We start from the raw sequence: 15,781 nt of genomic DNA, 5'->3' as shown, positions 1-15,781 counted from the left end.
AACTCATAACAAATAACAATGGAACAAAAGTAAACAAACTAATGACGCGACGCGTTTTGTTCACAGTAACAGTATCTGAAATCGAACTCGTAATACTTTTTTCAGAAAAATATTGCACGTGAAATCATTTACTTTTTATTTAGTATACGATTTAAAAAGGATTTGTCATTTTTATAAATATATTTAATGAGATATTTCACTACATTAAACATTTTATTGCATTAGCAAAGGAGCGGAACCGAAACGCTGCATGACGTGATTGTAATGTTCAACTGTCATTCATTCATAGCTGTCATTTTAAAAAATATTTTTAATCTGTTCTACTGTTTCGAATGAGATGCTTCTCTTGAGACCGGTATCAAATGATACGCACTTGATACTCATTTATTAATTAGCGACGCTCTCAAGTCGCTGATCGCAACTTAAGAGCGACTCAGTTGATACGAACTTAAGATTGATATTGAGATCCATCTATTAATACGGCCCTTAGTATGTGTTCATACCTTCTTGCATTCTTTGACAATTTTCCTGACTTCGGACTCGTCGAAACACAACAGCAGAGCTGATGTGCCTTGGAGAATGCCTCTGGAGCCTTCTATCAACTTTTTCCTGTAAACAAAGATAGCATATCATCGAATTAAAAAAAAAATTGTGGTTCTAGCTAATATGGAAAAAAACAATGTACATGTGACCGGATACCGTGAATCAAGGTTTTGTAGCTGAAGAAAATATGAGTAAGTATAATGATGCTTCAGTTTTGCATAATTGTTTAGTATTCTTATTATTTTATTCAAGGTTTAGTCTCGACGCAGTCATGATGAAAGCTGTCAAGCGTAACTAGCCTAGTCCTTTACGCTGCTTTCCTTCTGTTTTTTATAGCAAGGAGGAAAGTCTTTCGTCTGGATTTTTGTGTTAAACAATATTTTGTTAAAGGAAGCCTTTCCTCTATTTGATCTAACCATAACGGACATTTTCGGTTCTAAAAGGGTTAGTCAAGGTGATCCATTTTGCCCTGAAACCACTTCAAGACCAATGACAAATAAAACTATTATAAATATAAAAAACAAAGTAGTAGGTACACAAAACATCGTAAACCTCATTCGTAGATACTAAAACTCAATCAACAAACTCCGAACAGTCCATCCCACAACAGTAGCTATGCCAATAGTATTAACAACACAAGATAAAAATATCTGACTGACACGACTCAACTCTATAAATAAGTTTGAGCGTGCCTGCTTGAGTGACAGGCCGTGTTTATGTTAGTGTGTGCAACTTCCTCAATTATCTTCTTTCGTCGTTATCCCACTATTGTCCCACTATTAGGCACCACGGGTCTCCTCTCAGAGTGGTGGTAAGGCCATAGTCCATTGCGTTGTCCAAGTGAAGTTGTGTAGATTGGTAGATCACATACGATATGATATCTTTATAATAATAATAATAATAAGCCCCTCATAAACCTAACTCCACGTCCGGCACGACCACCTGTTGCCACGTGAGGGGCGGACATTGGCAGCACTTAGCTGCTATCAGCCAATGACCAACGGAGCTCTAGTATTCATAAAATATGCGATGCACTTAAGAAGTAGGAAATTACCCCAGGCGGGTACCCAAGAGGGAGAATCCCGCCCCGGGCCATCTAGCTCGGGCAGCCCCACGTACTCTGGGGGGGGCAAGGCTTCGCATATGACTACCCGGTCGCGCGCTGTTGTAGTCGATAATTCATTCAACAACTTTCATACGTCATCACCCATACCTTCAATCGATATCACCTCTTCACCCACATCTTCGGGAGAGTCATATTCAGTTGATAGTGTTACATCCCCATCAAACAATAATTCATATCTGTCGGATAATGTTGTGCAGGAGGCATATGCCGAAAATCCTCCACCCATTACTGACAGCAAACGTGCCAGAAAGAAATGGAGCAATGAAATGAATATTTTCATCTGGCGTACATATTTAGAAATCACACAAATAGAAACTTGTACTAGAGGTTATTTGGATGAGCTTTATTCCCAATTCTGCAAAAAATTCCCACATATGGATGTATCGAAACAAAGAGTAGGCGACCAAAGAAGGGCAATAATAAGAAACAAACTACTTTCACAACAGTTATTAGATAATATTAGAGAAGAAATTAAATTAAATATACAAAAAACGAATCATCTACCCGAAACACAAACTAATGTACTTAACCCGCAAACAGATGTAACAAATAAGAGAAGAATGATATGGACAACTGAGATGAACGAAGTAATTATCCAAACCTATTACGAAGTCACAGAGTTAGAAACAAATTTAACAACATATAGGAAAAAACTTTTTGATAAATTCATTGAACACTTCCCACATCTATCACACCTTACAGAACAACGCATTGCAGACCAAAGAAGAGTAATAATCTACAACAAAATGTTGCCGGAAACAAAAATAGACCAGATACGGCAAGAAGTATCATTAAAACTTCATAAACAAAATATTTCTACAAATTTAACATATTCACACATTCATACAGAATCCTTAACCCACGAAAATAACACACAAGACATTCAGACAATACAAATACTAGAACACGAAGAGGAAGAAATACAAATAACATCGCATACACAAAATCAAATTCAGGAATATTTTTCAGAAGCGTTAAAAGTATTTAAAAATTCAGAGCCCACATTAAGACCCTCATTGCCCAAACAAAAAATTACCAAAAGACTTACTAGTGCAGTACAGTATTTAAACAAAACTTTAATACCAAATATAATAAATAACGAAACAGATTTTGAAACATTACAACTAGTTATATATTGTGCAGCGTATGCAGCTGTTAAATATAATGGAACCAAAATTAGAGATATACAAACAGACATTCATTATAACAAACAAAAACCTAGGTGGCAGGTAGTTTTAGAAAAAAGGATAGGAAAACTTAGAGCAGAAATAGGAAGATTAACAGAATACAATAACGGAATACGTAGTAGGATTACAAAGAAAGGTAGAGGAAATAAAACGTAAATACAAATTACATTCACAGCACGAACAACCGAATACACAACTATCACACTTCCTAGATACTCTAAAGCAAAAACTTAATGCATTATCTAGTCGATTACGTAGATATAAAAAAACAACTTTGAGAAAAACTCAGAACAAGCTTTTCCATAATAATGAAAAAATGTTTTACAGAACTCTTACACAAAACACAAACAATATATCTGCCACTACACTTCCTCTACCCTCAAAGAATACTTTAACTGACTTTTGGTCAAATATCTGGTCCAAATCACAGGAACACAAAGAGGCTAGTTGGATCCAAAAAGATAAGGACAGTTTAACAGATTTGCCGGAAATGCCTTTTGAAAATATCGACATAGATTTATTAAAACGAGTTATAGCTAGGTCTCATAATTGGAAGGCAACCGGGTCTGACAAAATCCATAATTATTGGTACAAGAAGTTCACTTGTACGCACGTTCTTTTGCATACACATATAAACAACTTTATCAAATCACCTAACACACTTCCTCATTATGTTACACACGGTATCACATATATGCTTCCTAAAGACCCGACTGATACCATAAACCCTGCAAAGTACCGTCCAATTACCTGTTTACAAAATATTTATAAAATCATAACATCATGTATAAGTGAAATCATATATATCCATGCAGAACAAAACAATATATTAGCTGAAGAGCAAAAAGGTTGTCGCAAAAACAGCCAAGGATGCAAGGAACAGCTTACCATCGATGCTGTTATATCAAAACAGGCTTGTGAGAAGAAAAGAAGTATATACACCATGTATATAGATTTTCAAAAAGCCTTTGATTCCATACCACATTCATGGTTGCTATACATTCTGAAACACTATAATATACACCCAACAATTATACATTTTCTAAAATCAGCAATGAGGAATTGGAAAACACAACTTAAGTTACACAGCAGTGCAGGAAACATAGAATCTGAATTATTATCAATAAACAGGGGAATATTTCAAGGAGACTCTTTGAGCCCTCTTTGGTTTTGCCTCGCACTCAATCCATTATCAAGACTTTTAAACAATAGTAAAAAAGGTTTTAAAATAAAATATGATAATAATAAACAACAAAAAATATCGCACTTAATATATATGGATGATATAAAATTATATGGCAGCACCCTAAATGAAATCAATAGTTTAACAAATATTACACAATCATTTTCACAAGATATATGTATGCAATTCGGCATAGATAAATGCAAAATGCAATCCGTAAAGAGAGGTGTTATAGAAGACAACTCGTACTCACTCGATACACATAATTTAATAGACCCTATCGACCAAATAAATGGATATAAATATTTAGGATACCAACAATCTCGTCAAATTCACCAAAAACAAACTAAAGCATTAACTGAACACTTTAAGACTAGATTGCACAAAATACTCAACACCCAACTAAATGCCCGTAATACAATAAAAGCAATAAATACATACGCAATATCGATACTTACCTACTCGTTTGGAATTATACAATGGACACGAACAGACATACAAAAACTACAGCGAATTATAAACACTACAATGACAAAATATAGAAAACACCATCCCCGAGCTTGCATCCAGAGATTAACACTTCCAAGACAAGAAGGAGGAAGAAGTTTAATTGATATACAAAACCTACATAATAGACAACTAACATCATTACGCACATATTTTCACAATAAAGCTCGTGATTCACTAATTCATCAGGCAATAGTACAGGCAGATAACAAATATACACCACTTAGACTCAAAGACAGCTCCATTAATTTCACAACCGTCACCACTCAACACAAAGTAGACACATGGTTGCAAAAGTCACTTCACGGGCGACATCTTACAGATTTAAATAACCCTATCGTTGATAAACATGCATCGAACGCATGGTTGAGACGAGGTGAACTCTTTCCGGAAACGGAAGGGTTCATGATCGCAATACAAGATCAGGTTATAGACACAAGAAATTACAGGAAACACATTATTAGGGACAAATCATTAGTAACCGATCATTGCCGACATTGTCACTCTAGCAGCGAAACCATCCAGCATATTACAGGAGCTTGTAGATCTATTGTACAAACAGACTATAAGCATAGGCATGATCAGGTCGCTGCCATAATACATCAATATTTAGCATATAAATATAAACTGATCCCGGAAAAAAACAGCTACTATAAATACATACCTCAAGTAATTCTCGAATCTCCTAAAATTAAGTTATACTGGGATCGGACAATAATCACGGATAAAACTATACATTACAATAGACCTGACATTACACTACACGATAAAGAAAACAAAATAGTATACTTAATAGATATAGCCATTCCTAACACTCACAACATGCAAACTACCTACACTGAGAAACTCACAAAATACACCGACCTTACAATAGAACTCAAAACACAGTGGAAAGTAAACACAGTTAGAACCATCCCTATCATTATTTCTTCCACCGGTGTCGTCCCCAAAACCTTACATAGTAGTTTAAAAGCCATACAAATTCATCCACTCACATTTCTAACTATTCAAAAAGCAGCTATTTTAAATACATGCAGGATTGTAAGAAAATTTCTGTCAATAGACGCGTAATTTTTCTATTCACCTCAATATTCGTTTGGCCAAAAGCCCGCGAAATTGAGTAGTTTTACCAAAAAAAATGTTTAAATACAAAAAATATATAATAATAATAATCATCTTTATTTGCAATTTTAAAAAATCAAAGATGCATGTCTCGGGTCGACCTGACTCGAGACGCAGTAATGACACGTTATCTATGGGGTTTGATTACCAATAATAATATAATGATTATAAAAAGATGCAATTTTCATGTATTTGTGAGTATACCCCAAAACACACAAAATCCTAATGTGAAGATGAGTGCAGAAACATAGAGGATTTACAGAGTAGCCTGAGGTTAATCGTCAACCGTTAATCCCAAAATTCAGACATTACGACAGATATAACTATTGTAATCATATGCGTGTTACCCAGTGTTCTGTGTTTGTTATTGTTAAATTCTGTAGTATTTAAACGATTATCGTCCTCTCACACCGGGAGATATTATTCCCTTGCATGAGCTTTACACTTCCGCACTCGCCGACGGCAGGAAGAAAATTGAGTGACGTCTGCCTTTGTGCGCGGGTAGTATGTAGCGGATAGCTGTCATTAGCTCTGTTAGTTTGACATCTGACGTCATAATAGCACAACCACAAAGAAGTTTCCTACTAATACCAAAACAAAAGAAGATCAAAGGTATACCTCGCAGGTCCCGAGTAAGGATCGGCTCGCAGCATGTCCGACGCCTGCTGGAGTAGCGTGGCCGCGCCTTCCACCCTTCGCAGAGCTCCTGGCATGTCGGCTCTGAGGACCGCGTCTTCTGACGACTCGATTGTCTCATGGCCCACCTGGGAACATATAATTTTAATAATTTCCGTTTGTCTTCTGATTGCTTGTAAAAAAATATATTGTGACGCTTATCACAAGTACAGCTCTTCGTAATTCTACTATGACTCCCTAGATCGTGTCTCTCACAAACACCCGGACTGAAAACAGAAATTTAAATTCACCGTTTAAAAGTTTTACTGATGGGGGATCGAACCCAAAGCTTAGTGTCACCTCGGTAGGGTTCGCCGCAGCCTACGTCATATTTTTTGTAAGTTTTTCTGTTGTCTGAATTCGTCGAGCCAAGTTCAGTGACACGATAAATACAATTATTAAAATTTAATCATTGCTCTATACAATTATTACAATTTTCGAATGTATCTTTTGGTTATGTAAGTTACCTTGACAAGATTGTTGACGGCAAGCGACACGGCCTGGACGGGCCGCGCCAGATCAGGCATGGCGTTGCCATCTTCCGCCTCTTCGTGGAGTATCACCAGCCGAGACACCTGAAACAAAAACAAATATTTGTACAAATTTATAAATGTTACTAGCTTTTATCTGCGGCTGCACTTGCCGACAGATGCCTATGACAATAGTTGTTTTTATCTATACCTCGGGAACAGTATTTTTTCTCGGGATAAAAGTTGTCATTTTCTGGACCCCGATAACGTGTCTACAAAATTTCATGTCAATCGGTTTAGTACTTAAGGCGTGAAACCGTAAAAATCACACAACTTTCGCATTTATATTAGTTAGGATTAGGATTTAACCGAAAAGCGCATGGCGTATAAGTGGACACGACACTATCTGTTGTTACATTAAAAAAATAAAGTTATACATACTATTTTAACGAGCATGATCCTCTCAAGTATCTATCCACGAAAGAAAATATCATATACTTATACTATGATGGTTCAAAATAGACCAAACTGTTCATATTATGAAACATCAGGAGGTATAAACGTAATAGAGATAAAATTAATTTGTTTATAATTGCAGAACAAATTTAGTGTGAGTCATATACATTTGAAGACAAAGTTAAACAATTTGAAGCCTTAATTATAGCTTATCGGCTATAATCAACAGTGAAAGCGCAAACTGTCATTAAGGGTCAAAGGTGATAAGACACAAATTAACATCCCATATATGCACACGATAACATCCCTGGTAATACAAGGGAGGTAGTTGAATCCTCTATGGTTCGACTCTAGCGGCACCACTGCTTCACCTATTTCTACCTAATAACAGCGGTGTTAAGCAATGTTGTGACTGGTTTGAAGGATGTGGTAAGGGACATATTCTTTTCTGAGGCATTCCAGCTTAGTCCTCGGGGGTAGCGGCACAATTGTGGCCGACCTCCGATAGGAATATCTAATCTTATCTGGGGTTGATATTAGTGGCAGTAGCCTCTTACTTTCCTATATAAAAATAATGTCATTAAGGGTCAAAGGTAATAAGAAACAAACAAACTGTCTATATATATATACACAATACAACTTCTTATGGAAAAACAGCAGAAGAAAATGACGAAATGCGTTATCTAGCACACGAGACGTGCACTTTAGCAGGACGCGAGATAACACGACAATATCCGCACCGTTTGAGTGCTGATGTCATAGCTCCGAGATCAGGAACACAAAGGTCTAGATAGACCTAATTATTAAAACCTAAGTCAATTTTCTGCAGAGTTACTGGTAGAGAATGCAATCAGACATTAACTTTGCCCCTTTTGTATCACAATCTTAGAGGTGATACAATAAATAATTAAATAAATTAAAAAAAAAAAAAAAACAAAGCCTAGTGGTATTAATTTTGATCTCTTAAGTTTTAAGTCATTCGATGACTCTTTCTTTGATTTTTAAAAATCAGTACGACGTAACCTATGGTTGTCAGATTTATTTTACAGAGTTTACAAAATTACCTATGTGATGTTATCCATTCGCGCTCGGCTTACTTGCTAAGGTATGGTCTAAAACCTTCTCAGTTAAGTTGACAGAAGCCCATTGACACAAGTCAATTAAAATCAAGCAACACCAATAAATATATGAAAAGTTTCAAAAGTATAATGAAAAGTTTGAAAAAAAAAAAAAAAAAACGCTTTCTACACTCACAGCCCCACACTAGGATTCCCTGTGTCGTGGATGCCATGGACACACACATAGACCAATACACAAACACCCAGACCCAGAAACAGAAATCTAAATTCATCATTTAGATATCTGTCTGGCCGGGGATCGAACCCGGGACCCTTTGCGCGTCAGACCAGTATGGTGGCTGCTCCGCCACGCGGGTCGTCAAAAGTAAGTTTAATGTTAGAAAAGTTTGAATGAACGCACTAATCTATTAAAGTGTCAGAAAGATTATTTATTGAGGACGACTTTAGGATTAGGTAAAAAAATTGGAGCTGGAAACCCAGGTTCAGCTCTCTGAAGCACGGAATATCATACATAAGGGAGGTCTATTATTTTTTTTTTATTGTTAGAGTTATGTGTTACAATAGAAACGCGTACAACCATGGAACACAGCTATTCACATATAAAGTAAACAGATGCGTTGCTATCCAGATAATTAAGTAAGAATACCTCTAGTACCTTATCTGTTACTTATCCGTGTGACCAAACCGATCGTATTACGTAAGCGGGCCGGTGCGCGGGCGCCGTCCGCCATATAAGGTGCGCGCGCGCAACTATTTGGAACGAGGCTTCGTTCATTCATAGCATTTTTTGTTACGTTTCGTTTTCATTCATTTTATAGAGTAGTAGAACTTTACTACTTAGAAAGGGAAAGTACAGGATTGTTCTATTACTTCTATCTGGAGTAATAGAAAAATCCTGTATCCATAGCGGTTCTTCCAAAGCACGTTTTTTATAATATAGGAGTAGCAGACGAGCATGCAGTCCACGTGATGGTAAGTGACTGCCGCCCATTGACATCTGTAATCAACCCTACATAGGATTAAATATTCCTACCTGACGTCGGCCACAGATGCGCCTCTACCCCTGAGGACAAGGCTAAAACGCCTGTGAAAAGTATATCTCCCTTATCACGCCCTTCAAACCAGAACATAGCAGCATTTAACACTGTTGTTATGTGACAGAAATGTATGGCGGAGTCGAACCTCAAAATGTTCTACAACTTCAAATTCATCCTTTATCTTTGTTGTCCTTATATTATAGTGGATCGTTAAAATATAATAAATAATCCCGAATCTAAAACGAACTAACGAATGACTGTAACAAAAATATTTACTCTTGCCCGCGGTAATACAAAGAGAAAATTTTTTTTAGATATAGGATACTACACATAATATGCATTATCGTAAGTTAAGTTTGCTACTAGCTATACTTCATCTCGTTATAAGTGTTAATTATGTTTGCGGTCAATACATTGTAATTAGATAAGTTGTGTACCAAATTTAACGCTATTATGAAGAGACTGATAACTTTCCAAGGTTCTCTAGGTGCAACAGTAGCGCACCTAATGTACTGTTTAAAAGGTCTTGGGTTCGATTCGTTTCACACTCATTTCTGCCTCATTGGTAAGCACCACTGTGTTTTGGTTTAGGGAGGGTAAGGAAGAGATGTTCCAACTTTGTCCTCAGTATGTCCTCATCTGTGATTGAACTCAGGTTGTATTCTAATCTATTCTTAAATTAATTACATATGTCCATAGGCAACAGAAACTGCTTAAGTACTAGCATATGAACCCATTTTCACTTGATTCCTCTGTATTTTAAAAAGGGCGTAAAAACATAAGCCGAAGAAGAAATTTAATTGCTTCACAAGTCAACCAGAATCTTTGGCGTAATAATGTACCTAATAAGTTGACGAGGACTTTCTACTGCCAGTATTTGGAATGAATGTCTATAAAGCTTACGATTTGTAGGTCACCAGTAGCTTAATGTCAGCTAAATGTCATTGGAGAAATTTACTGACGAGCACCGGAGCTATGATCACAAAATTGGTCTACCGTGCAGAGGGCATGAGTCGAACTCTCACTTCGAGGGTTCCGTACCACTATTTTTTTTTATTAGAACTCAATTTCGTGTTATCGCAGACATAGTAATACATAAATGTATTATGATAAATTGTCTTTCTTTTACGGTTCAGTACGAATAATACCGGTTTACTACTACTACTACTACTACTAGAATAATACTTCTAGGGGGGACCACCTTTTATTTTTACCGATTTTTATTTAAAGTGTTAGTTGTTAAGTACACATTAAAGTTTTTGTATATGTTCGTCCATTACGATTCAAGGGGTAAGGCTCTTTGACAAATGAAGAGACAGCGGAAACTTAGAAACAGGGTTTCGATATTACTCTTTTGGGTACGGAACCTCAATAAAGTTGGTCTCTCAAACAAAATACTGAAACATTTCAATTTCTTTGGCGTCGTATACATAAAGTATGTACACAATGCTAATCAGGGCGATTGCGTTCGTTACAAAGAAGACACTTGTATGAGATTTTCTATTGTTGTAAAAGCTTAAGAATTGAAAAAATACTATCTTTACCATCGTGTGTTATTAGGAAGCAAATAATTATATGTAAATAGACTAGCAATACTTATAAAAACAAAAGCATGTGTGCTTAAAACTAAAGCCTACGGTCGATCTCACAATTTGCACAAATCCGACGACACCTCAAATGTTAAAATCCGTTAAGCCATTTGGGTTGTATGACGTGCGAAAGAATGAGACATATGAGGTACCACTACCACCACCACCAAACCAATTTATAGCGTGAAGCAGTTCTGCGTTTTGGTGGAAGGATTTGTTATGATTACATATGAGGACATAGATTAGTAAAGATACTTCGCCGCCTTGAAATTGAATGAAGCCAAAAACGGCTTATTAGTAAGTTCTTTTTTTGAATTCTTGACAAATAAAAACATTTTTAGAGAAAATTTACGAATAAATAACTAATACTGCGTAATTTACATAATAAATAAATAATTATTTCAAATATTCGGAGACGTGGCAAAACTTTTTTGTGCAACTATTTCAATTCTCAAAACTGGGTACATTTTCTTGTTAGGAGTGAGTAATATTTACTAATGTATTTATGAGGAGATAATTTTAGTCTTCAGACAACGCAACGCATCGCGTGGCAACGCATCTGTGTGATCGGCTTCAGGTATAACTCCTGATTTACCTATTTGGAGGTAAAAATGTATTTGACAGCAACAGTGACATTTTATCATCAAGCGACTGCATGCTCGACTACTATTTCAATATTATAAAAAAAAACATATAAAAAATAAAAATTCGCCTGTACTATTGGCTCACTTTCCACGAAACGATTCAGTTTATTTTTATCTAATGAAGTAACAAAGCAATGTTCACCCGAAATATCTGCAACGTCTTCACCCAGTGCACAATAGTTTACAATATTATCAAGCTCGAAACATCAGCAGCACTATATTTAAGCCATCGCCAAAACAAACACGGCACCGGACGGAGCTTTCGTTTTCACCTGAGTTATGGCGCGAGTGTTTCGTTGACCGATATTCCGTGATCGAACTAAACATCCGTTCTGGATCCACTGCATCAAAGTGTGTGCTAACTTGCACCCATATTAAAATGTCTTACTTTTACATTTGCCACTATAATTAGTACATAGTCATAACTAAAATTGGCGATAAGGACGTCGCCAACTGATGATCTACGATGTTTTTTTAATTGGTATTCTGCTGCTAATTTAAAATGTCTTTCTTTTCAGTTCGTTGCTGTTAATAATGAGGACTCTGTTATAACTAAAATTGGTGATAAGGCTATCTTAAAGGCGTCATCAACTGACCCATATTAAACAGTGGTTTTTGCATATGTAACACATGTTCTTTCGAAATCCAGAGTCCAGACCCTTAGCGTCGAAATCCGAAATTCACACAAAATACTATCATGATAAATAAAAAAACCTCTTCGGTCCAGAGCGGACAATACGAGTAAGTTCGTTGCTTTATACCACACCCTTCAAACCAGAACACAGAAACACCATACTCTGCTACTAAAAGTCAAAAGAAGGTGTGGCAATCTATCATCTACCACAATTCTACCACCTTTACAGTTATCATACAAAACGTACCGTACAGTATCTCCTCAAAAGGTAAGTCACGTTTTTATTATCAAGTTTTTGTACTACATCGTTGTTTTGACAAAACGTGAGGTTAATTTTGTTTTTGTCTACTTAATGCAGGTATTACTGAGTCATCGAGTGTAATAAATTTACCTTTCTGACCTCTGAAATACGCCAGTCACGTACAAATAGTAAAATACGGTATTAGTTTCACTCTTAATCATCAATTTATGACCGTCTGCTAGCCAGGGTTTTCCTCGCATAATGAAGAACTTTTAAACAGTCTCGATTGGTAGACTCCACACAATTTTAAACACGTGATGAATTTTAATGTATTTTACTCGTATAAGATTGCAATATCAAATGAGCATGGTAAGTAATCATTACCGCCTTTGGACATCTGTAAACAATTCCACATAAAATAAGGGTTCTGTCTGAAGCCGAGAGATGCATTGCCATGCCTGACAACTAAGATGGTCGCCGCGTATGTAAGTTAGCAGCTTCCAGACCCTTCCATCGAAATGCAGAACTGCTTCACGCTAGAAATTAGTGTGGCGATGTACTTCTTCGATCAGACCATACTAGTTCATACCTTTATCCCTTCTGGGTCTTGATGGACATTAGTGTGTGTTTATAGCAACCAATACTCGAGGGTTTGGGGTTGCGAATGTGGACAGAGTTATACAAATATTGTACAGTAATTAATCTATTAAAGCAAACAGAGATTGCATTGCACAGTAATCACCATTTGTAGAGACAGGCACATACTAAGGTCGCGTGGGTGGTCATGGAATATATCTGCAACTTAATGTTTGCAGTGTTATCCGACTGCGTATGGTAATGTTTTTCGTATATATGTGTGTGTGTGTCTTATTCTTCCGCGCTACAACCTAAACCGAAGATTCGAAGGTAGTAGAACTCTTTGTGGTTCGACTCCACACCACACCTATTTCATTATAACAGCAGTGTGAAGCGCTACTGAGTTCTTGTTTGAAGGGTGTGGTAATTGAGAGATATTTCTCCGAGGCGTTCCAGCTTAGTTCTCAGGGGTAGCGGCGCATTTTTGTCGGGTTGATTACAGATGTCCTTGGGCGGCAGTAGGCACTTACTATCAGGTAAACTACATGCTCGTCTGCTACTTCTATATTAATAAATAATAGTTAAAAAAAACTAAAAAATACGCTTTTATAAAAAATCCAACTAAAAAATAGAAAATATTTTTTTAAAAATTTGAATTAAGAATAGTGTAAATAAGATAAAAATATTTTTTATTGTAAAAAAAGCGTGGGGTGCACGGTGTCAATAGTTATAAATATTTTATTGATAGATATTGAGTAGAAGGATTATCATTTTGATAATATCTTAAAAAGCACCCCACGCTTTTTTTACAATAAAAAATATTTTTATCTTATTTACACTATTCTTAATTCAAATTTTTAAAAAAATAATTTTCTATTTTTTAGTTGGATTTTTTATAAAAGCGTATTTTTTAGTTTTTTTTAACTATTATTTATTTTTCATTTTTTAGTGATTATTTTAGCGATTATTTTAACGATTATTACGTAGCGTATTATCAAGTTTATCTTTCGAATCAGCATCAGCACTTTTGCTTAGCAGTGCAAAAATGAATATTGGGTCATTGTTTAACACAGCTGTATGAAGTGGTGTTTTACATTGGTGTTTATTTTTATTGTTAACGTGAAAATCCCAAAGGAGTTGTTGAATGACATCCGAATTGCCAATGCTAACTGCTTTCTTTCATAATTTATACCATATCCCAGGTCCTCTATCTTGGATAAAAGTAATCACGGAAAAAGGATGATAGAGCATCTTTTAAAAACAGGCGCTGATGGCAATACTCAAGACAAAAACGGTCAACTGCTTTACATCTAGCCATTTCAAAAGGACGTCGTCCAATCATCGATTTAATATTACAGCATGATGATGTTAATATCAAAAATAATTCTAGAATTTCTTCTCTTTGTGTTGCTGCTGCCTGCAGAGATTTTAAAACTGTTAGTAGTTTAATTAATTTTACAGCTTGAGTTAATAATATAAGTTGTGATTATGACGATGAGCTGAAATCATATATGCCTTTACATTTGGCAGCAAGAAATGGGAACAATGAAATAGTGGAAATCTTGTTAAAGGAAGGTGCTGATGTTGAAGTGCTGAATGAATAAGGATGATGAGACACCGCTTCATGATGCTATTAACGGACGCGTCGAAGTTGAGGTCAGGTCAGGTCAGGTCAGGACAGATCAGGTCAAGTCAGGTCAGGTTAGGTGATCGGCGCGCCTGGTAGATTCCTTTATTGGTCTTAACGCAGACCTTCCGGGTCTCAGGAAAACAAAAATCGCTGATCCTGATTATCCTAGTCAGGATAACGGGTCAGAATGTTTAAAATATTGAATTGTCATCGGTCCTTAATAAGTATGCCAAATTTCAAGTTAATCCGACGTTTTGAAGGGGGTTAAAATCATGTTCAAAGATTCCGTTACATACTAACATACATACGTCTGAAGCTAATAAAAGCGTATTAAAAAAAAACGGAGATATCATTAGAGATGTTTTAATTCTTCAAATTTTTTGTAGCTTTTAATAAATACTCCCATTAGGAATATGTTGATATAGTCCGCGCCTAATTGCTCGTCCGCTCTGAAGTTGTTGCGAGCATTTCTATATTCAGAGCGGACTAGCAGTTTTACGCGGACTATACCTTTAACATTTTATCGGTCATTACGCTGTCAAAATCTGGGACACAGCATTGCGCCGATACCGGACTGGAACTAAGTTCACTGAATGTGGACCCGGGAAAATCCATAAACAAACAATTAAGATATTGCCAAAAACAATTTGAAAATTTAAAAATATTTCATTACGAGCTTTTATATTTCTGGTATTATTGTATGTACAACACAACTTCCATTTAACCAACTCAGCTGATAGGAATTATGTTACTTCGATGATAATGCAATAATATGAAATTATTGAGCTGATCTTAAACCGCCACAACTATTAAGCACTGAAGGTTGCTAAGGGAGACATACTTTTCCGAGGCGTTACAGCATAGTACTCAGAGGTAGCGGTACATCTGCGGCCGTCCTCAGGTAGGAATCTTACCCTATCTGGGGTTGATTAAAGATGTCCATGGGTGGCAGTAACCACTAACCATCAGGGGGACTGTCGTCTAAAGTTTAGATATAATTACTCTGAAGTTAAAAGTAATGTCATTTACCTAAGCCTAGGACCAAGAGTCATGAATTTATTAAATATTTCGTAATTATTCTG

General features: G+C 36.2%; 1 protein-coding gene across 1 annotated transcript in view; it reads right to left on the bottom strand.

Moving 5' to 3' along the window:
- Vinc (vinculin) overlaps positions 1-15,781 on the bottom strand; it is a 61,245-nt gene that overhangs the window by 23,938 nt on the left and 21,526 nt on the right. The window contains exons 2-4 of the mRNA XM_073089845.1: positions 6,811-6,918; positions 6,287-6,432; positions 504-609 (exon numbers count right to left, since the gene is read on the bottom strand). Coding sequence (XP_072945946.1) covers positions 504-609; positions 6,287-6,432; positions 6,811-6,918 — 360 coding nt within the window. The remainder of the gene's footprint in view (positions 1-503; positions 610-6,286; positions 6,433-6,810; positions 6,919-15,781) is intronic.

This window comes from Epargyreus clarus, unplaced genomic scaffold (genome assembly GCF_041222505.1).
Source record: "Epargyreus clarus isolate Ecla_fem2 unplaced genomic scaffold, WU_Ecla_fem_2.2 ptg000031l, whole genome shotgun sequence".
Classification (NCBI taxonomy): Eukaryota; Metazoa; Arthropoda; class Insecta; order Lepidoptera; family Hesperiidae; genus Epargyreus; species Epargyreus clarus.
Note: the sequence above shows the minus strand (reverse complement) of the source record. Positions and strands in the feature narration are given on the sequence as shown.